General features: G+C 39.5%; 1 protein-coding gene across 3 annotated transcripts in view; it reads left to right on the forward strand.

Annotated features, from left to right (window-relative positions):
* Positions 1-2,168: 2,168 nt before the first annotated feature.
* tex2 (testis expressed 2) overlaps positions 2,169-25,031 on the forward strand; it is a 35,037-nt gene continuing 12,174 nt past the window's right edge. For 2 of the 3 annotated variants that reach the window (XM_028455134.1, XM_028455132.1), the window contains exons 1-5: positions 2,169-2,531; positions 6,839-6,930; positions 20,019-21,762; positions 22,850-23,050; positions 24,210-24,570. In XM_028455134.1, the coding sequence (XP_028310935.1) occupies positions 20,041-21,762; positions 22,850-23,050; positions 24,210-24,570 (2,284 nt within the window). In that variant the 5' untranslated portion in view covers positions 2,169-2,531; positions 6,839-6,930; positions 20,019-20,040. Of the gene's footprint in view, positions 2,532-6,838; positions 6,931-20,018; positions 21,763-22,849; positions 23,051-24,209; positions 24,571-25,031 lie in introns of those variants that run through there. The other variant, XM_028455133.1, reaches the window with a different exon arrangement.

Below are 25,031 nucleotides of genomic sequence, written 5' to 3' on the forward strand. Positions count from 1 at the left end.
GAGTGTGTGGATAGCAAAAAAATAAATTGTGATCGTGATCACTGATCTCCATCTCAGAACGAGGCATAAATCTGCGTCTATGACACGCCCACTCATACATACTGTATGCATGAAGGCCCCAAAACAGCCTGTTTTTAGAAGCATCATTAAAGTGACTTTTCAGTAGGCTAAAACTCCAGAAAACAGGGGGGTTTGAGAAAACAAACCTCAAATACTACGTTGTTGGGGTTCTTGGAACAAATGGAAATGGGTGAAAAATAGCATAATACTGGACCTTTAATGCTTGGATATTGTAGGTCTCTTACATACTTGATATATCATTTATACACAGGAGTGCAAACTAGCAGAGGTGTAAAGAGTACTGATATATCGTACTTAGGTAGAAGTACAGTTACTTGATTTAAATTGTACTCAAGTACATGTACAAGTAAGTCATACATAAAAATGTAAAATACTCAAGTACAAGTAAAAAGTAGCTCAATAAAAAGTACTCAAAGTAAAAGCTACTAGTTACTTTCACCACCCATGTTTATTTTTGGTAATACATCTTGCAATGGTTCCCTTTCATACAGTAAACATCTCATGTATAAACTAAAGAAGGAAGAAACTAAATCTTGCACAATTGGAACTTCATTTATTTTCCACAAATACATCTGTATAAAATAAAAAGCTTGTCAAAATGTACAATTATTTTAAAATAAAAAACACCAATACATTCAATTCAAAATTAAAACAAATTGTAGGCTCTAAGTATAGATACATTACATTATGTTCAATGTGCCTTCAAGAGATCATGAAATGGAAAAAAATAAAAATATATATATATAAACAAAAAAATAATAATTTACACAATGACGGCTGGGTGTAGAAATGTAATGAATTACTATACTTCTTTTAAAACGTACTTACAAGTAAAATTACTGATTTAGAATTATACATAAAAGCAACTCAATTACAGCAAAGTGAGTACTTGTAATTCATTACTTTCACATATGCAAACTAGGGCACATTTATGCTTGTTTTCCTCACCTAGAATCTGTGGCCCTTTTGACCTCAAATGGGTCCGTGTTTGGCCCCCGGAATTAAAACAAGTTTGCCACCCCTGGTGTAGACTCAAGGACAGATCCTTAGATGCCAGGATGGATGGTTTTTACTGTAAAGTATTCTTATAATGTACCAAAATGTCCACTAGATGGAGTCTTAACTTCCTCACATTAGAGTCCATTCACCTCTATAGACTTCTAACTCAGATGTGCTGTCTTAACCATAGATCTGATATATATTTTACTTTGAAAGGGTGTCAGTGCATAGATTTAGTGGCTGAGCAGATGGATCATTAATGAAGATTACCAGAGGTGACGAAGTACAAATACTTTGTTCCTGTACTTAAGTAGTTTTTTTTTTTCTAATATCTGTACTTTATTTGAGTTTTTTTTTTTCCCCTTTGGTGACTTTTTACTTTTGCTTCTTACTTTTTTTAAACAAATATCTGTACTTTCTACTCCTTACATTTTAAAATTGAGCTCGTTACTTGTAAGACCTTTGAAGATGACCTCACAAAGTAAAAAGACCATGTCTTAAACATGATAATCTTCAAGCTGCTATGCTTCTAAATGATCTGTGTTTAAAGGTAACAGATTGAACTTGTTTCCATATGTACCAGTATTCTACAAGTTCTTAAAAACAATAAAATATATGGAATTTGCTGGTTTAGAAACCCTTTCTTGTTATTGAAGAGACATTTGTTTTACTTTTACATAAGTACATTTAGTAGCATGTACTTTTACTCCAGTAAGGGAGAAACTTCAATACTTTTACTTTTATCAGTCTTTTTTTTTTTTTTAATTTAATTTACTTTTACTTGAGAACTAAGACGGATACATTTGCTACATCACACACACACACAGACCACTTTTGTCATACTTACCCAGTCTGTCCAGTAGATGTCAGTCTATTCAAAAAAAAAAAAAAAAATATGAGTCGACCCCAAAATGTGAACGTCTGCTGCTCACACATGGTGATTCTATTATTATTTCCTATTTGTTTTCTATTATATGCTGCACTCTTTTAAATGCATTATGATTATTAAACTTTATTAGTTTTTTGTTGTTTTAAATATACATACTCTGTGTTGTTAGTGTGATGGATGGTGAGCTGGTTTCTGTGGTCTGAAGGAAATCCGCCTCTCATCCACTCACTGCAACACCGTGACGCAACTCTGTCCCTCCTGATGCAACACAACACAACATGAATCAGTAGCGCGGAGACGATCGGGTGTATCTATGGGTGTCCAAACAGCCTGAATGGTGAGGAGGAGGAGGAGGAGGATGGGGGGTGGGGTGCGTTTGCGCAAAGTGTCACCCCATTCACCAAAACAACACACGCCCCGGAGCTGAGCGCAGGGCCCGGACGCACAGCCTCCAGACAAGGGCCGAGCACCGCCGCTGAGAACCGTCTCCGCATCCACACACGCCCAGGCTGGACATAAGGAGAGCCGGTGGCCATCAGCGTCATCATGTCGTGACTATACGGTAAGATTTGCCAGATTAAAAGTCGGTTTGTTTCCATCGCCGGTGCATCACGTCCTGTGCAAAGGACAAAGGAGTGTCTGGGATATATCTGAATATAAAGCTACGATCAGCTGATGGGCTTCATGTCCCACAGAGCAGTGGTTAGTGGTGTCAGGATTCACTGGTATACCAGTCAGTGTTTACATGTGTGTTATATCTGTGTGTAGACATATAGAAACACACATCTACTCTCATTCTGTGTTTCATCATCACAATAAGTCAGGTGAAATGTAGTTATTACACACACACACACACACACACACACACACGCACACACACACACACACACACACACACACACACACACACACACACACACACACACACACACACACACACACACACTTATTAAGTCAGTGATTCTCAACATGTGGCTCTTTATGTCTTAATTTTAATTATTATTCCCCCCAGAAAAACCTTAACAGGTGGAAACTTTTTAACCCCTTTTTTTCTTATTTCCTTTGGCAATTTTGCAACTTCCCTTGTCTAATTTTTGCCCCTTTTTAAAAAAGTTCTGACACATGACCTTAGCTACCCTTTACCAATAAAATACCCTCTTTTTAAGTTCTTTTTGACTCTTTTATCATATTTTCGTCCTTTCTCTATTCATTTTTTTTCCACTTTTCATCCAAATAAGATACTCTGATCATGTTCCACATTTTTGCCTTTTTACACTATTGTTTGCCACATTTTGCCCATTTAAGCTACCCTTTTCCATTACATACCACCTGGTTTGTATTTATTTGCCCATTTCACGGCCACTCTTTCACTGCTTTTGGCCCATTTTAGTCACTTTTCATTCTTTTCTTGCCACATTTTTGCCACTTTTCAGACATATTTGTTTTTTTTTTGTTTTTTTTACTTGTCTGCACATGCTGTCAAAGGTCAACACCACAGGAAGTGCAATCATTATGAGACAGCAATGCATATTTTGTTATTGCAATAAAATACATTGATTTATTTTATTGCTTAATTGTGACCATCACCAGCCCTCCCTAAGGAAGGGTAAGAAATCTTTTATTATAGGGAGGATATAAAAAGGGAGAGCAGTGTCACACCTAAGTGGAGGGGGAGGGGGAAGGGGGGGGGGGGGGGGGGGGAAAGGGAGCAGGGAGAAGAGACTCAAGGCAGGAAATAGAAAAGGTGGGGAAGAATAGACTGTTTTGCAGTGAGGGTGAGATGTGAGGTTGTAGAATATATTGTGCTTATTATGTTGTGTAATCCAGCCAGTATTTCAGCCAAATTTGTAACCTGGCAAGAGCCATATTGATATAGCCCTCCCTCTACTCGAGTGTTTGTGAACACCAGGATAATCCATTTTGCAGGCAAGGTTACCATACTGGGCCACCTGATAACATGTCTGCCTCCGCTCGCTGGTCAAAAAAACATAGGAGACTGGACCAGCCCACTTTTGGTCAAGGCCCAGCGGATGCCCAGTATGCCCAGTCCTCCCCTGCACAGACGCACACTAAAATCTCATGGTGCTTGTTGAATTAATTTTTAGTGATTTGTGAAAGCTTCTTGGGACTATTGATTATCTAACATTGATGATTAAGTGCAATTTTTAATTATGTGCTATTAACTTTTCACTTGAAAAAAATATCACACAGACCACTAACCAATGACAAAGAGACCACAAGTAGTCCCTTGTCCCCAGTTTAGGAAACTCTGCTTCAGAAGGATCACACAGTGGAAACTGTTGAGTTGTGTTCCAAATGTTTATTTGTTAAATTATTATATTAAACTGTTGAAAAAAAACAAACATGTGAGGTAAAACTGGACCGATATGGGATTTTTAGGGCAGATGCTGATGTTTGAAAAGCTGATATCCAATGTGTCTGTTGATAACAATATATCAGTCGATGGCAGATACTGTAGATAGATAGATAGATAGATAGATAGATAGATAGATAGATAGATAGATAGATAGATAGATAGATAGAAAGATATTTTTTATTTACAAAAAGTGCCCAACCCTCATGGGTTTATAAGACACTAGAGATATAATTGCAGTGTTCCCCAGATAAAAGACAAAGCTAAATCATAACAGAAACAAAGTGACATGTAAAGTAAACAGTACACTTTAATCCCAAGTTTTGCAATTAAAATCTGCTGTAGCGAAGATTCCTTTTCTGAAACAGAACTCAAGTTTATTGTAATGATCAAACCAGAAAAAGTCAGCATTAATCAGGGACATTTTCCTTAAAAAAGCAAATGTCTTGGATCATCATAAATTAGACACTAAAATGAGAAATGAATTTAATTCTGAATTTCACCAAAGTTACACAACAAACACACTTTGTCTTCCTCAGGAATGGCATTAAACCTACCAGTCTCTATGGCGAAGGGTAAAGTTCCAGAGTGCAACTGTGCACATAATGATCTCTGCCTTCTAGTTAGATTATAGTTATTAGACTCTACCGTCAAAATATTTTTTACATGACAATACGTTAGTAGTTTCATTGTACATTGTAAACATTGAGCTCCTAATGTCCTGGATAACACATAACTTAGTTTAAAAAATTAGGTGAAAACAGTTCCATATTCTAGCCAGGCCAACTTTTGATTAATTGGTGATTGCTAAAATCGGAACAGTTAATCAGCCGCATTGATTAATTGGTCGGGCTCTCGGTTGTGCGGAACTGAGTTTTCTCATTTTAGTAGCTTACACACAGGATGCCAGTCGTTCTCATCCAAATCTAACTTCCAGGTTCTTTGGTCATAATAATAATAACAATAATAATAATAATAATAGTAATATATTTAATTTAAAAGCACCTTTCAGGCCACCCAAGGACACTGTACAGAACAAGATAAAAACAGTTATAAATACAGGATAAAAAGATAAAAGACAGCATACAATACAGAGGGTGAGGGATGGAGTTATAGGGACCTCCCAGTCACATGACCCCTAATCGAGTGTGAGCCGTTTTGATGGTCAATGACGTCGTTGCACTGTTTATCATCCAAAAAAGCTAATTACAAGTGGAAGATAAAGGACTTTTGGTTTTAGAATCAAAAATTTAAAATCAACCGATTTTTTTTGTTTGTTTATCCCTTTTTGACCCTGATGAAGAAATATGCCTTGAATTTGAAAAACGGAAATCAAATAACCACGCGTATTTTGTTTTTCAATTTCCTTTTCTGAACAGAAAATTCAATGACCAAACCATACACGGACTTACCAGTACTGACTCTGTAGCTAACTGATAAGGATGGGAATCAAAAAGCGGTTCTTTCTGAGAACCAGTTCCCAGTAATCCAATTCCTAGGAATCGTTTGTTTGTTTGCCTGTCAATTCGCAAATATGTAACGATAAACTCCTCCAGGTCCTGTATATTGTGTTTATGCTAGCATATACGTTACGCTATGTATATAGTTGTTTGCTGTCCACCGTGGAGAATCCAACTCCTCCACCCCCAGCTTTGCTGTCCTCTGTGCTGTGTTTGTAGCGCCTCTGTTGCTATGCTACTCACTTCAAAAAAAAATACAAAATACGCTACTCACTTCTGGGATCTGTACACTCGCGCAAAAGTTGCTTCTTGCACGGACTTTTCTTCCGAAAACAACAAACTTCTTCAGAAGCACAGTTTATGTCCTCATAACAAGTAATCAGACACGGGAGACGGACTGGTACTGATTGTTGTCTTGAGTTTGCTCTTTCACACGTTCACACACACATGTAACAACGGGGACGGCGTCTCTGACGGTCCATTTAAAGAAATGTAAACAAAGGCTAAACTAAAGCTTTATCTATAACATTAAATCCCAAACTCACAGATAAATCATTCAATAGCCTTCGAGGGGACCACTTAATAACACAAAATAAATACTACAAAGCCGTGTGTGTTGAGTTGGAAGCTAAACACCGCCATCAGCGTTTTGCCTGTTTATTGCCACCAGCCACTTGCTTCTCGGTTTTGTTTCTTTTGGGATACGGTATAAAGATATTCCTTTAGTAGGATCACTAATCTGATAGCATCCAACAGCACAACATCGCTCCGGCATGATAACGACTACCTGTAGACCGTCAAAATGGCTGCTCCAAATGGCGTGACGTCCCTATCGTGAATAGGCGAGTCGAAACAGATGGGTTTTGAGTTTGGATTTGTATGTTTGGTCATAGCTCCATACAGATGTTACAGTTGTGTTCCCGTGTTGCTTGAGCCTTCCACCTTTTCAAGAACCTTCATGTCAGTGTTGTAGAATGTTTAACGTGTCGCCTAACGTCTAACTTAAGCTTCTTTTGTTCACTCTCTTACTTTAAGGCATGTACGCAGTGCTCAGATCCATGGCTGTGCTGTGTGTACCAGTGCACTGTGTGTTGCAGGAGGAGATTGAATGTCTCTAATATCTCAAGGTAAGACACCCCACTCCTCCTCTCACTTCCTTTGACCTTGTGTCTGTGTGTTTCACTGTTGGACTTGATCCATGGCCTTGAACGGTTGTTCCCTTCCTCTTCTCCTGTTTTTTTTCCTTCTCTCTTCCAAATCAAAGACGGGCATATAAAATATACACATGATCATATTTGTCTATGTGCTGCTTTTTTATCTGAATGTCCTCATCCAACACTGTTGGATGTATTCATTGGTGAACAGATGTTTGTGTCTGCAGTCTCAGGGGATAGTCCTACTAAAGCTTAATTAGACAAATTGCTGTAGAAACGAAGCAGATGAAATGCTTGAATAAGCCATTATTAGCTTGAAAAGCCTTCATTGTTGATTCTCTGGTAAAGGCCTCGTCTTAATCCCAATTTCACCCAAAAATAAGATACATCTATACCAAATATGTGTCTGTGTGTGTTTTAAGCTTTTTGGATTCAGCTGTTTTGGACCTGTGTGTTTGTTTGCTGCCGGCTGTGAACTCAAGTTGAACTGCAGCTCACAAGTGTGTTGGAAATCAAAATTAATTCAGCTTGAGGAAGTCTGGCAGTTTTTCCGACTGCCCTCTTTTAGGACTGAACCTCGAGGGCAGTGTCTGTGAACTTTAACCCTGACTGATATTTCAGCCTTGAGGAAGGAGGCCATCTATAAGCACAACAAGGGAAACTATCAAAGCGATGAAGGCATTATGTGGTAGTAGGACCTCGGATTTTCTGATTGTGGAAGAGGGACAGATTTTTCACTTAAACCTATTGCAAATTGTGAAGTCCTGTTTTTTTGGGTTCAGACAAACAAAAAAACTGTAAAAGTTATTATCTCCTTTCACAATTTCTGCTCAATTGACACAAAACTAGCTGCAGCACATCTTCAGACTGTCCTACACAAACATTGGATGGAGGATGTTTTTTGGTGTTGCAGATTGTGAGTTCAAGCCTCAGCTCGTGCATTTGCCTAAAATTGCCTGGTCCCGACAATACAGTTATATATTATTTCTGTTACAAAAGCAAGCGAAAAATTTCTATATGACGCGGAAAATATCCTTAGGTGCATATTTTGAGGCAATATCACTCATTTTACATGCACTTTTTCCACCGTAAATGTGTGGACAAAGAAACAGAAATTTCAAATCTTGCACAAAATGTCTCCACAAAGTTTGACGATATGACAAACCTATCTCCTAAAAAGGAAATATCTATCTGACAGGGACTAAATGCTCACCTACATGGTAGAGGAATATGCTGCACATCTCTACGATGTTTTCCCCTGGAAAATGGGTGGCTGAATGTCTTGCAATTCACATGTCAGATCTTAAATCAACAGAGGAACAACTCACGAAGGACTGGATTTTGGGTATTTCTCTTAGCAGAAGGAAAGTGACTTTTTTAGTGACATACTGTCCAGTGTGTGATAACCTGAAGACAGGTTTCAACATGGCAACAAATTTAATCAGATTTAACCAACAGATTATTCAAATTACTTTATGTTCCAAAAACTCTTTTTGGTTTATTTATTCTTTATTGAATTAGGATCCCCATTAGTCTTCACCCTGGGGACCCTGGAGTGACTTGAGACCTGTCAGAAACAGAAAAAGGGTGATGTGATTTTTAGTGTGGATTTGTGAAACTATTGAATGAGGCTAGATGTACAGGGAGTGCTCGTGTCGGCAGTCTAGCAGATAATGCCTAGAATAAATGTGTGTGAAAAATGAATGTAATAGTTTCTTTATAATACCCGAGAGCTCACCACATCTTTACTTAAATACTGTGAATGCTAATTTAAACTGATATATTCAATCTGTCATCCTATTTTCTTCTGCTATTAGCAAGAATGTATTCTCTTGCTCTCCTCGGTGTCACAGTCATATTTTCTTGTATTAGCATTCAGTTAGAAATCACAGATTTTATACACGCACACATACACACACCTATTTCAGCATTCTGCCAAATAATATTAATTAAAAAAAGATCAAATGGTTCCCGTGTCTATCTTTTGCCTCTTTTTAGTCTCTTGCTGCCATCCTCTGTCTATCTCTATTTTCTACATGTAATTGGATGGATTATGAGTAATACCAACCCCTGAGGCTGTTTGTGAGCCGTCATGCAGTTTTTCCCCCGGATTACAAATTGCTTGATATCTTCGGATGCCCCTGTGTATGTTTGTGTGTGTGTTCAGTCTCGGGTTTTTTTTTTTCATCTCTATTTTTGCTTTGACAAAACCAAATGTTGACATCCGATGCTAAGTGTAATTCATCCAAGTGAAGATCTTTAGATGTTGGGTATGATAAAATAAGGCAAAGTTTTTAAACCCACGGCTTTCATGAAGGATCAAATGTCATGAGAAGGTTCATCATGAATGCTGTCAAACACAATGATTTATCAGGCAATCTTACAACATTTTCAGATTATTGAACCAAACTAATGAAAATGACACTATTTTAGTCTTCTTGTTCTCAAACAGTCATATATATTGTACAAACTTCACCTTTGCAAGCTAAAGTTAACAGCTATCAGGGTCGGGGTCAATTATATTTTTCAGTTACAATTACGTTTTCAATTACCCATGTTCAATTACCATTCAATTACAATTACAGTGACCAGCATTTTTTCCCAATTACAATTATTTTTTATCCCCAGAAAGTCTATTACAATTACTTTCTCAGTTCAATAGCAATGAATCACAATTACTGAGCCTGAAATAAATAACCTAATATAAGTTCACTTTCCTCGTGTTAGCATTGTTTTAGCATCTCCTATGATAATATGGGTCTTAAATCAGCTGTAAAATACACTAAAACAAATATCTATCATCTAATTTCTTGCCTATCTCTTGGTTAACTTATTAAACTTCCGAATCAATGAAAATATAACTTTTAATGATTTTGGTGTTGGCTTCTGAGCCTTTTTTTTTTTAGCGATAGAATGTGGGAAAGCTTGCTATGAAACACATTTTAATAACTGTGAACTACATATGTGTAGAACTGTTCATAGACCTAACATGGTGTTTTACGTTTAATTACCTTTGACCATTTTTATAGAATTTTCATGGCAATTGCAATTACAAAGTAAATTATCTAAATGCAATTACAATTCCATTACAATTACAACAGCAACATATTTTAAAAATTACAATCACATTTCTAATTACGCCATAATTGTAATTCATTATCAATCACACGATTACAATTGACCCCAACCCTGACAGCCACACATTTACACCAACACTACCACAGCTGTTTAACCCTTTAACTATTTCTTTATAGTGTCTTATTATCAACTATGTGATCAGGGTAAAGAGGAGTCACGGCTAAACGCAACAATATGCCCACATGTGCACACACGACCTTAATTTACGCACACACATTAAACACTTCACTTCAAGGCTCTCAAAGCACTCCTGGGAGCCCACAGTCACTGAAAAAGAAGCTGTTCTACCTCACAACAGGATTCACTGATAAGAGGAGGACATGATAAAAGCTTTGCTGTTGGCATGGCAACAACCCGATCATCTGCATGGGGAGGTTTGATGTTTGACGTGCTGATGGTGGAGTCTTGGTTAGAGAGAATGAGAGCAAGAATTATTATTTTTTTTTTCTGTGTATTTTCTTCAAGCGAGCGCCTTAGGATTCAAATCATTGTTTATACACTTCCCCTGTATGTTTTTCTGAGATCTGTGTAAGGCAAGGCAAGGCAAATTTATTTGTATAGCGCATTTCATACACGAGGCAACTCAATTCAATTCCATTCAACTTTATTTGTATAGCGCAATTTACAACAAAGTCATCTCAAACCCAACAAGATCCACATGAACAAGCATTTAGCAACAGTGGAAGAAATCTCCAGCAGAACCAGGTTCAGAGGTGGCAGCCATCTGCTTCGACTGGTTGGGGTTAGTGGACAGGAAGAAGAACAGAACAGGATAAAGAGATAGAACATCAGAGCGTCCTAGACTAGTTGAGGCGTGAACCACAGATCAGGAACTGCAATCATCGGGTTCACGACACCTGAAACAGAAAAGACAGAGAAGGGCGAGGAGAAGGCACTGACTGCAGAAAAACATGAAGTCAGCCTGCCTTGGCCTTGGGCCTCACTCCCAGTGGCCTAGTCAATACTTATTATAAAAGTGACAAACTCAATGTGCTTTACATGATCAAAAAGTGCAACAGAAAACATTCAACAGCTTAAAATCAATGAGAACATTTAAAATCCTCAGTAAAATCAATTAAAATCATCAACCAACATATTACATCAACAACATGATCAAAAATCTCCCTCCCAGTCATACGCAGTAGAGAAAAAGAGTGCCTTTAACTTTGATTTAAAAATGTTCACATTGGATGGACAAGGGGTAGACAAGGAGTGATAAGAATGATAATATTTGATGAGAATGATAATATTATTTGTTATTAATATTGCATGAATTTAAGTGAGGTGCCACCCAAGATAGAGTTAAAAGTGTCACTTAAGTAGTTATTAATACCTTGTCATTCAGGGTGTGAATTCTCGTCTAACGGTCAACTTTCCAAAACCACACCATATTTCATTGTATTATTGCATGAACCACAGACAAATAGTAAAAGTATAAACATTTATTAATCAAACAAGTTAAACCTATTTACACAATAACTAAAAGAGCGCTACGCTCAAAAAAGAAAGAAATGAAACAGAGCGTGGTTTCATTGTGTGTGTGTGTGTGTGCTTGTGTGAGAGATAACTATGATGATCAGTATGCAGATGAGGACTATGTGACTGTAAGTACTTTTAGGCCCAATTGGAATTTGAGATCCATAGTACCTTGAGTTTTGATGAAAAGTCTGTGGTCCGTCTCTGTGGCAGATGGTTGGTGAAGAGAGTCTGAGGCCGCACTTCTGGACCACGGAGTGTGTCCGATGCGTCTGGTTCTGGACTTGGTCAGCCTTTCGCTGGTTTCACAGCTATGGTTTCAAAGCTGGTTTCACAGCTTGATCTAAGTCAGTAGGTTTCAACTGGTTCTGGTTCGTGACCAGGCCTCCAGGCCTTGGTCAGCACATGCAGGCTTTGTTCTTGGTATGGTTTAAGTTGGTTTTAACTGGAGGTTCACTCTCTGGAGCGTGCAAGCTTAGTTAAAGTCTAATAAAACTAAATACTGTGAGGTTACAAAGAAGATATACAGTAAAAGTACATCGTGATGGGGTGACTCAGCGACCCACGCTGTTCAATTGGCGGTGGGTTTATTGTGGTTTTAGCGTTCCTATTGGTCGGTTTTTACGGCAGCCAATCAGCTTGCTTTTGGGTGATTTGTGGGCTTGTGGGTTGTTTGTGGGTGTGTTCTATGAGTGGATGAAAGAACTTCTTTGGAAAAAGAATTTTGAATATACAGTAACTCAGAACACATTTATTATATAACTTTCAAAGCGAGATGAGAGCGGAGATCATATTTTTCTGGTCAGTTTAACACTAAACATGATATACTGCTTGCAATGTTATTGGGAGATATTCATTATGAACTCTAAAACTGTAACTTTACTGTATGTAACCTTATTCTAAGAATGTTCTGGTTTCCTGTGAATAAAAGAGGTAATGACACAGCTTAGTAAAAGTACATTTCAATTTGTATCACAAATCTTTGTCCACTTTTAAAATGTTCATTGTTAATTCTTAGGGCAAAAGCATAGTGTCTGCCTGATTCTTGGCAAGCAGGGGGAAGGCACACAGTTAAGTCGTAAATTCCTGCAGGCCCTTCTGTTCTCGGCTTGTGAGGGAGAGAAGGGAGGAGGACAAATGGAGGTTCAATTCACTGTTCTTGTTGTTAAAAAGGTGTGCCGTAGTATCTGTGACAAGTCACAGACATGGTCTCCTACATCTGCTTGGAGATAGAGCTGGGCGATATGGACCAAAACTCATATCTTGATATTTTGTGGTTTAAGCGTTCCTATTGGTCAGTTAAATTTGCTGATGCAAAATGCCACACAGGCACATTTATTAAAGGTCCCATATCATGCTATTTTTCACCAATCTCCATTTGTTCTAAGAACCCCAAAAACATATTATTTGAGGTTTATTTTCCCAAATTCACCTGTTTTCCAGAGTTTTAGCCTCTGAAAAGTCACTTTCTGAGCAGCTCTACACAAACAGGCTGATTTGCGGCCTACTTATGCATATTCATGAGTGGGCCTGTTTATAGACGGGACACTGATTCCTCCTCCCCACACAGTGATGTAGGGCCAGAGGACGGCCCGCCCTCCTCCCACCCGCTCCGTAGCTGAGCTCATGCTGCTTTATAAACATGAGACAGAGCGTGGGCGTGTCTGTTTACATGTCAATCATGGCAGAGAGCTTCCTGGAGGCGCTGCTTCTCCAGCTCAGTGCCGCGTCAAATTTGTCATCAAAGTGGGAACGCGTCATCAAATTGGAACGAGGTGTTTGGGCTCACCCTGCAGTAAGAAAGGAGCAAAGCACCCTCTAACTAGCAATTGATGGAATCAATGAAAAAAACACTTTGGGCATGTGTATGAAGCCCTAATAGCGCTTTTATCATGTTTAAAGCACAAAAAAGTTGATTTAGCTTAACATGGGCCCTTTAACAAACAGCTGCATGTGCAACTTTTGTCTTTTTCCTCCTGTAAGGGACAGCATGTGTGAGTGAGTTCTGTTGTATGGCTTTTTACGGGAAGGTCGGGGTTAGGACACACTCAGTAATCCATCTAACTGAGCATTTCATGCTGGTCTGAGAAGTAGTGAAAGCAGCAACTCCTAAAATGAGTATTTTAATAGTAAGCTATAAAATAAAAATAAAATATATTGCTATAAGAGATATTGTAATTTACTATATTTCCAAAATAGAAATCTTGATATATCTTAAATCTAGATATATTGCCCAGGTCTACTTGGCGATCATCACATCAGAAGCTAGTTAGTTAGTGGGACTGCATTGAGCTATTTGCTCTATTTCTTGTGTGTGTGTGTGTGTGTGTGTGTGTGTGTGTGTGTGTGTGTGTGTGTGTGTGTGTGTGTGTGTGTGTGTGTGTATGTAGAGGTCGTGTGGGTGTTTGAGAGCAGGCCTTTCTGTTACGCAAAAGCACATATTGACACATTATTGTTGAGTGTCAGGCTGTCAATGCCGCTCACTGCCAATATGTAGTACAGCTAAATCAACTGTTAACTGCTGTGCTGTAGCAGACACAGGATTGAAAAAGCTAGTGCTGTGTTTTTAATTGTACAGTAGGAAGGCTTGATTATCCTAAAAATAATCAGTGTATTGATCCAAACGGAGAGACTTTTTTTTTTTACACCTCTTCATTTGTCTAGCTCTAAGTAGCCACTGCTGTTGGTTCAGGGACTCACACCTCAACCCACTGAGCTATTTTAGGAGTCTGTGTTGTCCTCTTCCTGTCACTATTGCCTTGACTGCTGTGGCAAGCGGAAATGAGCGTTTATGTTGCCAAGCCTGACGCCTCTAGTCAATAATATTGTTTCTGCTTCCTTTGTAGCTATGGTTTGTTCTTAGTTTTTTTGGTAACACTTTACTTGAAGTTTTATAAATAAGGCATTTTTTGGGTTAGGTGGAGGGATCTCGTGGGGTTAGGGTTAAGGTTAAAGTTCGGGGTTAGAGTAATGGAGGGTTAGGGTTAAAGGTTAGGGATCGGGGTTAGGGTTAGGGTAATAAAGGGTTGGGGTTATGGTTAGGGTTAAAGGTTAGGGATCGGGGTTAGGGTTAGGGTAATAAAGGGTTGGGGTTATGGTTAGGGTTCGGGGTTAGGGTAATGAAGGGTTAGGGTAATGAAGGCTTAGGGGTTAGAGGATTGAAGCGTTAGGGTTAAGGTTAGGGTAATGAAGGGTTAGGGTTAAGGTTAGGGTAATGAAGGGTTAGGGTTTGGGTTAGGGTTAAGGTTAGGGTAATGAAGGGTTAGCGTTAAGGTTAGGGTAATGAGGGGTTAGGGTAATGAAGGGTTTGGGGTTAGGGTAATGAAGGGTTAAGGTTAAGGTTCGAGGTTAGGGTAATGAAGGGTAAGGGGTTAGAATCACGAACAACACTTAATGACAGCCTTCCGGACACCTAATTAATGGGTTAGGGTTATGACAGGTATCTTTACATAATAATAACAGAGTAATGTCAGCCTTTATGTATAAAACTTCACATGAGGTTTTACCATTTTTTTTTTAAAAGAGTAATCTGTCTTTTGAAGTCTATTTTTTAATCTACTTGAGTGATTCCAGAGTACAAGTACACCTCTAGGTATGTCAAAGTCATTGCACGGGCTGCGTAGAATCATTTATTGTAAATTAATCAGATAAGTTTTCCACCTATTTACCAACATGGTAACTCGATTCAATAAAGAGAAAAATTAAAAGTCCAAATCCAAAATGCTAAAGTAGTCAAACTGCATGAATAAATGCAGTGGTACTGTTTATATATTAAGGGCTACCAAAGATAAGACAGAAAGGTTTGTGGATTCTTATTAGTACCGTACAGCATAAGGTCAGGAGCCTGCAGTAAAATCTCCAGCTACTTCCACACAAGCTACCATACATTACACACAGCGTGTAAAACCGGAAAAGGTTCTTGTTGATGACGGAGACATTTGGCCCCTGGAGTGAGCAGCGGAGCATGAAAAAAGCATGTGGCATGTTTACCTGCCCTCTGCAGCTACATGACTCAGGCAATTGTTTGAATTTTTTTAACCAACTTATTCCTGCTCTAGTGCTCCTTCCTGGTATGTATGCATGCGTTGTTTGTGCGTGTGCATGTGTCAATCAACTGCTCCATCAGCTGCTTTTTTACTACACATTTCCTGTTGCTCTGCAAGTTCTCTGCCTTGCTCATTTAGCAACCTGTTCAACATCACTTTCCGGCACATTTGTTGAGAACGGAAGGCAAAACACTTCAGGCTACTTCTCTAACACGTTATCAGTCTATCACTGGGTTGTAGTACTAAATATAATTATTTGACCACTTTTTAAACACCCCTTCTGCCATACTGCTACTTTTTTCCTGTGCCTTTATCAATCACACACTATGGATCTTTTTTTTCTTGTTAATGGATGTAAGAGGTCTTTGTGTATTTTTAACTGCATTGTTTTTTCTATAGATTTATTTCCTAAGTTCCCTGCTCCTGATTCCATTCTTTATCATCTATGTTATTTTACATTAAAGTAGGATAAAAATATATCATGAATGATAACAAAATGTATTGTAATAAGTGATGTATGTTGGTAAGTGTTATATTTGTATGCATATTCTGTTTAACTGAATCTAATTATGGTCACAGAAGAAACAGTTTGTTGTTTTTTTCTGCAGTGTGTTTTAAGCATTTTTGGTGCTGACATGGATGAATATCTAAATTACTTTAATTCAATTTAATTATCTCCTAAGGTGGGCAGACACTGTGTGATTTTTTTCAATCGTACTCAGCTCCAGCTCAAACTTTGCGACTCAATTGCAGTGTCTGAATGTTCGCAGCTTACGATTCATGTTCTCATACTGTACGGACCGACACTCTGACACAATCTGACTGCTCACATTGTACGTCCATACGCGACACGTAGGGGTCTTGTTTCTGGATAAGCAAGGTACAAATTAAAAGAAGAAGAAAAACTCTGAAGTGTTGCCACTAAAAGAGTAGAAGAAGAAGATCCCGGAAGTAGAGAGTCCCTTGCAAATCTCAGCAAAAATAGCTTTCAAAAAGAAAAGGCGGCGATATGATGGACCAGGAACTGACTGGACAGATGTGGCCAGTACGGTTCATCAATTCTACAGTGGTCCTACGGTGTTCATGCATGCACAGTGTGAGAGTTTGAGGGAAGCCACTCCGTGGCACTGCTTCAACTGTGCAATACCCTCACGAGGAGTGACCAGGGTTTCAAACATGTTTGATTTTCTTGCGACCATATGATTGCTGATCGGCAGCTGGTCGTGAGGTGTTAATCGCTTCTCGTGACCCCATGTATACTATACGATGCATGGCATACGATTTAGTTGAGACTCGGCCCAATCCCAAAAATAGACGCACCAGTCAAAAATTTGCTCAAAATGGGCCAAAAATCACACAGTGTATGCCTTTACACAGTGGATAAAAATCAGGGTTTGGGAAATCTTGTGTTCTTTGAGAAACCAGCTTCAGCACTTGTTTATTTGGGAATCCTTGCTTCTTCGCTTACTCGTCCATGATGTCGTGTTTTTTTTTGCTATGCTGCTTTTTTCACTTTAGATATTTTTTGTCCTTAAAAGGTGGTCTGTTGGCTCCACAGGCTCCTCATCACTCTCCATTTTTTGTTTTTTTGCTATTATCTAATGTCTCTCCCGACTCTTGTTTTTGTGCCCCAAGCACACCCATGGCTTACCCACACACAGACACACACGTACACACACATACTGAAAACGACACACACAAAAACCCACTAGCACAACCAAGTGAACGGTTGACTGGGGAAGTCAAATGCTCTGTTATTTCCATTCCAGTAAATGCAGTCTCAGGAGATGCGGTGCCAACCAGAGAGAGGGGAACAAAGGTTTTCCCAGAAATGCTGGTCATTCCTCCAACTAAGTGCTGTGTTCTCCCTCTCAGGGTTTACTTCTCTCATTACACATCATTTTTACCAACGAAAAGGTTAACATATTATCCGAGACCTGTGTTAGTAAATTACTGTGTTGATTATGATAGTGTGAGAAGCTGGATTCTATTTGAAGTGGAAGACGCACAATAAGTCATAATTAAGAAGCATGCTATTTCTTTTTAAATGGATGGGTGGTGTGATGGATATAAAATAGGAAGTAAAGTTGGAATGTGGCTTGACTTTTATGCAATGTTACGTAAAATGAGAAAGCAACCTTTTTGCAGTCAAAAAACATACATCTAGGGGAAGTCTAGCCCTACAAGTGAAGTGGCACATTTTGTGCAACACTTTGTTAATAAATGTGCCTGTGTGGCATTTTGCATCAGCAAATTTAACTCAGAATTGTCTTTCTTGTAAGACTTTATTTGATTTACAATTGTCGAGATTTATATACCATATATTACACTATCACCATTTTGAGAAAAAAATATTGAGTAATGAGTTTTAGTCCATATCGCCCAGCCCTACCGTTTTGATGCACCGTGTGTCCTAAACACAAATCAAGCTCTGGTTCTAACACCAAATCGAAACCAGATTGCTCATATAGACCACATGGGCCCATTCCCACTTCCCACATGCATCAATGAGTCTTAGCCACCCATAACTCTGGCACCAGTTTTATGACGGCCTTGGGCTGACAGTGGACATGAAAAAAGTCTCCAGGTTGCTTTGATTTTAACCAATTCCCTTTAAACTTAGTGCAACATCAAAATAATTAACTGTCACCATGGGTGCAGCTTATAAAAACTCATTTTAGCAAAATGCCTTCTGTATAGTTTCCTTTAGAGTTTTATCATCTAATAGAACTACTAACTGATCTGAATGAACCTGTTAACAGTCAAAGGCCTGTACACATAAATATGAAGCATTTCTACAAAAAGTCAACGTCTCAGATGTCTCCTGAGTAATAATCAGATGTACTAGGAAGTTGAAAACCATCTTTCTATCTTCTGAAGGTCCTAAACAGCCATTTATGTTGCTTTTATTGTCATCCTTACATCATAATTCAGTGTTGGCCTTGTGTTCCCAAACACTATGTAATGTATAGAAAAAGATATCCACATCTCTGGACAGAGGAGTTGAACAGCTGAAATGTTGATGGCCCTTATTTGCAGGACTTGTGTGGTGTGAGATTGAACTCATTAATCATGTTGCCACAGTGGAGTGGATGATAAAAGAGGGTGCTGGTGAGCCAGATAAGGATAAGAAAGTGCATTGTGAGATCACCACAGTTTGTTATAGGGTTCATGGTTGCACATATTGCTCCAGTTCAGTCAGGTGAAGGGAAAACTTCAAGGCTCATGTTTTCAGTTCCAAATACATTGTTGTGGAGGTTCAGAGTTGACGTCCATTCAAAGTCCATTCTTCTATATTCTATACCTGCTCATCGTGTTAGGTAGGGCCGTATTTCTGTTGACTCAGGACACGAGGCAGGGTACAGCCAGGACAAATACAGTCAGACAATCACTGTCTATTGTCCCATTCATTTAAAAAACTCTTTTTAACCTGTTTTTGGGCGGAATGCTCGGAATGAACAATGCATAATCTGCAAATGTTCTATGTATTAAACATTTTGCAAATGCTGATCAAGCTTGCTGGATTTCTTTCTTCCACATTTGCATTTGTTTTCTTAGGCTGACACTAGATATTGTAGTACGTAGTGCAGTCTTTTTGTAACAAAAATGTTTTTTTCTTGCAAAAAAAAAAAAAGATTATATTGCTTAATTCTGACCATCACCAGCCCCTGTAAGGAACTGTACTATAAACTTTATTATGGGGAAAGGGCCGTGTTACGCCTAAAAGAGGGAGGAAATAAAATGTAAAGGTTGAGGACAGGACATTGATTAGTAATGCTGTTAGTAATGTGTTTGTCCTATTGGAAAATGCGTTGAAATGTGTGCCAGTGCAATGACAGATACTGTATGTGTAGAACAAATATTTTGGAGAAATATCCAAACTTTCAAATACGGCAAAGATAAAAGTGAACACAGGGAGTAGATGTGTGCTTCAAATTGTCACAGAGCTTTTCTGCTAGCTGGAGCAATTACTTTTAAGTTATGTCACAGCAAGTAACACACTATTCATTCATAATTGAAACATACTATCAGAGGTGACTAACCCTCTCCCTTCCTTAAATTATTTACTGTATGTCTAAATGTACAAAACCATGGATTCAACATGTAGTGAGTCAAAGTAGAAGATTATTATTTCAAATGATGATCTTTCAGTCATTGATTCAATTATTAGGTGGGGAGCTTTCTGTCCTATATCTCAATGGTCTATTATAGTAGGGCTAATAGAGGACTTAAGGATTTACCATTAGTTTACATGCATTTATGCACATGTTCAATCCACAGCCTCTTCTTCAGTTGTGATGCCCTCATTTCCTTTTAGAGTTGTTATTGACTGTGTTGTGGTCTCTCTCTCTCTCTCTCTCTCTCTCTCTCTCTCTCTCTCTCTCTCTCTCTCTCTCTCAGGCTGTGAGCCCTGTACAGGCTGATGATGAGCAGTCAGGGCAGCGGCAGCAGCAAAGGAAGTGCCCAGCATGGTGACACACTTCTCCCTCGTCACGCTCCAGGACCCAAACTCCAGGTTCAGCGTTCCCTGTCCCGTGACACCATCACCATACACTTCTCTGCTTTAGGGAAGGATGAGGATGATGATGACGAGGAGCTCTATGGAGTACCTGCTATGTCCGCTGCAGCCACATTTGTCAGTGATAGAACAGAGGGTGTTGAAGGTGTTGCTTTAAAGGCTGATGGCCGAAGTGTCACCACAGGCTTGGAGGCTAAAGAAGAGCTTCTGTTTGAATCTGCAGTTGTAGAGGCCGACCCCAGCACAGCTGGAGCTGCTGTGCTCTCTGTGTCATCTACCACTCTGTCTGTGCAACCCTCTGATCGTCAGCAAACTTCCTCACCGGCCATGAGTATTGCCTCAATGTCATCCCCGACCAACTTAAGCTCCACCCCTCCTGCCAGCTCCTCCTGGCCTTCGGAGCGCCCTCCTGCCATTCCTCCATCCACTAACTCCAACTCGTCGTCTCCTTGTAAGTCTGCAACACTGCCTTCCTCCAAGCCTTTCCTCAGCCTGGTCAGGTCACTGTCCAATGACATTGAGTCCCGTGAAACAAGTTCAATGCTATCAACTGGTGCACCACCGCATGCGCGCCATCGTCACTTAATGAAATCTTTTGTTAAGTCTCTATCGACAGACACAGCTAAGACTGAGCAGCCCGAAGGACCTCTTCATCATTTCCAACAGCAGCAACCCCAGTCGTCCCATCGGCATCCTCCTCGCAACATGCAGCTCTTTAAACAGTTCTCACAGCCCCGTTTGAGCTCCAGCCCCGTCATTGTCACTCAAGTAGGTGGAGATTCCAAAACAGCCCCATCCTCTCCCATTATGTCTCCAGATGGTAGGTCATTTTTCAAAGTTCAAGAAGTAGAGGCCAAAATAGAGGATACCAAACGGCGACTTTCAGAGGTCATGTCCGATCCGCTGCAGCTCTTTAGTAAAATAATGGGAGATGAGTCTAACTTAGGAGCTGTAGGAAATGCCTCTCATCGCACCAAATCATTGTCCTCCAGTGCATCAGAGCTCAGTGGAGGGACAGCGGTAAACGGTCATGCGGAAAATAGCAACTACAGCATTAAAGAAGAAGATGCTACTGAGGGAGACGAAGAAGAGACCTCCACGATGAAAGCCTCCGACTCTGTTTTTTCACTTGCACCAGCTACTGGCATCACTCAGGCCTCGTCCTCTGCCCTTCACAAATCCCCCTCTCTAACTCTGGGACGTTGTTCTATGTCGGCGCTGGTAGCTCGCCAGGAAGATGAAGAATTCTGTGAACTCTACAGTGAAGACTTTGAGGTATGCACTGATACAGAGACACCAGATGGGGACCGGCATCCACAGACGGGAAGCACCGGTTTATGTAGTGAAATTGATACAGAAGAAGACCGATTAGAAGAGGAGGTGGAAGCTGTGCCTGTGACTGGCCTTGTTTTTTTAGCACAGATAGTGTTTCTTTACTTACTCCTCCCAGTGCCACCTTCTGTATGTTCAGTGGTTCATGGCATAGTAACTGGCTTCATGTTGGCCTTGCTGGTCCTTTGGATGTCTTCTTCTCAGCGCTCCTTGTTAGGGTCAAATTTTTGGAGACGAAGGGTAGAACTGTGGAATATGGGACATTTGGACATCAAAGAACCAGGAATATTTAAGGTAAGACAGCACTGAGTATATTCTCATGTCGAAGATACAAAAACCATTGATCTTCATTATTAAAGAGTCAAAGTCAAAACAAAAGTTGTCAAGTCTAACTGTAAAGGTGCGTTCACACCGAACGCGACTGTAGCAACTGCAGTCCCTTCAATCGCCCCTGATGAGTCGCTTGAACATAGTGGTGCTTTTTGGTCACTACATCACTTCATCGCTCTTGTGGCGCGACGACCAGGGAACAGTGTTTGTGTGTGTGCGGAGCAGGTGACAGGGGAGAGAGAGAGAAAGAGGGTTGATCACTTCTCCTCCTACTCTATGTTTACAGCACTTATCAAAGACGGCTCTGCTTTTGCGGCTTAAATTATCAACTTAAGGAGTTACTAAAGAATGAGTTCACTCAGAATGTAGGCTTATTCAAGAAGTCACGTCGCTTGAGGGGAGATAACTTGAGGTCGTGTCATTTACATGGATTTGAAAGTAATCTAGTTGCTTCAGTCACTCCAGTCGCGTTAGGTGTGAATGCACCTTTACATTTTTAACTATACAGTATAAACAAAAGCGATAGATTGCTATTGCAGTTCGCTTAAAGTAAAACAAACTAGCAAAATGTTCTTGCTGGGTCTATCGGGAGTAATAAGCTTGGACTTTGAAAGAGATTTCATGGTTTCTGAAGTCGACAGATGGTCAGCTGGTGGTTAAATTTCACTTTATTAGTGACCAAAGTTTTTGTTGTCCAATACATCGTCTTGTCAAAAGGAACTGCATTTGTGAGTTTAGGTCCTGTTTGTGTCTTTCAATATTATCCAATGTATCTAAAGTTTTTTTTGTTTGTTTTTTTCTGGCCATGTCTGTCATTTACAGAAGGCTTTTGTTTAACCCAAGCTGCCATGACTTATGTTTCATTGTTTTAAATTACCCATATTATTTGTGTATGACAACAACTGACCACAAGTTGGAATGTAGCATCTATTCCTGACTAAGACAATTATAATTTGGAGAATAACAATTTCCTACTGTACTGCATTGACCAAGAAGTTGGGTTTGCAACGATGATTGCTTTTTAAAAACTCTTGTGCCCTGTTCTTGTCAGGGCTGGATGAATGAGATCTACAGCTACGACCCAGAGACATATCACGCTACCCTGACTCACTCCGTTTATGTCCGTCTGGAGGGCTCCGTCCTGCGTCTGTCTAAGCCCAACCGCAACATCTCCCGCCGTGCCACACACAACGAGCCCAAACCTGATGTCACTTTTATCAGTCAGAAGATTTACGATCTGACTGACAGCAAGGTGCAGTACTGTAGAACCAAGAATCACAAGGACGATTTTGCTGTGTTGGTGAAAGAGAATATGTTTGAGTGCTGCAGAGTGGTTCATGTTCAGTAACAAAGCTTCTCTTTTTTCGGAGTCACATATTCTGTGTTAACACTGAATGAATGCCATAGGCCACTGACCTTGTGTACACAACTATGTTTACTGTGCAGCCTAGTAGTTTATTGACTCAACTGTTTTGTATGTTTGATGGTCGGACATTAGAAAGACATTTCATGTGCTCACAACTCCCAGAATAATGTATTTCACAACTTTCCTACTCCACATTTAAACATAAGAAGATAGACATTTTTGTTATTTGCACGTGGAAAGATTTTTGTTTGTTAAAGTGAATGCTTATGTCAGGGGTGTACTACATTACACATCACAACGTTAACGTTCCCTTAACCAAAAAAACTACATCACACAACATGAATAATATATGTCAAAGAAAAGTTAGGAATTACAAGCACTTGTCAGAGTCCAAACCCCTATCAAGCATCAATTCTACTCATTGCCAGATATTGGAAGTTCACTGGATCAGTGATCCTGATCATGGTACCATGATCATTCACACTTTAAAGGCTTGGAAGAAATGTATATTAATATTTGAAGGTACCTGTGGTGGAAATGTATTAAACAAAAAAGGCATTTAATGTATTACCGATAAACTGTGCACCTTTAAAAAAAAAAAGAAAACACATTTAAAAGACTACTATTTTACACCTTGGTGCATAAAATGTGGGGAGCCACCATTTTGGTCAGGATAAGACCCACGTTTGTTGATTCCTGTTATCTGTTGCTAGGCAACGGTGTTCCGTTGATCTACAGTTTCTGAGCAATGGCAGAGTTTAAAGCCAATGGTTGCTATGCTATAACAATTAGAGAAAACCCAGCAGAAACATTTATTTTGTGTCTCTAAGCCAAATAACAAAACCAAGTCAGTTAGCTAGACGTTAGCTCCAAAATATTAGTATGGGATACACACTTAAAACATTTAGACATACAGTATAAATACAGTTTGCCAAAACTAAATGAAATCCAGATTGTGTTTATTAAAAGTATTAAAATCTGTTGGAATTTCCATTTCCCTATTTTAAAATACTGAAAACTCTGGATTTTGTCTGTTTACCCACAGATCTACCTGATGCCTCAGAGCCTAGCAAGGAAGAGAGTCTGGAACAAGAAGTACCCCATTTGCATTGAACTGGCAAAACAAGAGGACTTCATGTCCAAAGCCCAGGGAGAGATGGGGGAGGAAAAATTTGCAGGGCCGGTTGAAAAACAGGAACAAACAGAGAAATGCGAGAAAACAGACTCATCAGCTCCAGGGGAGGAACCCAAAAGACCAATGTGTGGAGGAGGTGATCTGACAATCTACCTGTTTGGGAGGACGGGTCGGGAAAAGGAAGAGTGGTTCAGGAGATTTCTTCTATCATCCCAAATGAAGTCTGAGGGAAAAGCTGGTGTTCTCAGTCTCCCATTTATTTGCAAGAGTGGTGAGATTCACACTGATCAAAAAAAAATAATTTTTCATTTTTTAGAGTTTTACACATTCTGCTTCTTCCCAAGAACCCAAGTACCAAACTGTATAGCAATCAGATCTATACATAAGCCCCAGCTTAGGGACAGTCAATCCCCTCAACTCAGTGAAAAGATGACTGTGAATGGGTCAACAGGATTACACGCACTGAGCAACAGCATTACAGCATTGCCATCCGCTGTGTGTATAGGTGCAACAAAAATACTGATAGTCTGTCAGTGGCAACAGCTGTTCAGAATGGACAGGATTTGCACCCTATTTTGATTCCAAGTTAATTTAAGGATATATTAAAAAAAAAAGTGACATTATAGACTTTTTGGCAGTACAATGCATTGTAGTGGTTAGAGTTTAGAGATGGACGATATTATTGGCCCATCAATATTATTGGCCAATATTTGCTATTAAAGGTAATATCGA

Source organism: Gouania willdenowi, chromosome 8 (genome assembly GCF_900634775.1).
Source record: "Gouania willdenowi chromosome 8, fGouWil2.1, whole genome shotgun sequence".
NCBI classification, from domain to species: Eukaryota; Metazoa; Chordata; class Actinopteri; order Blenniiformes; family Gobiesocidae; genus Gouania; species Gouania willdenowi.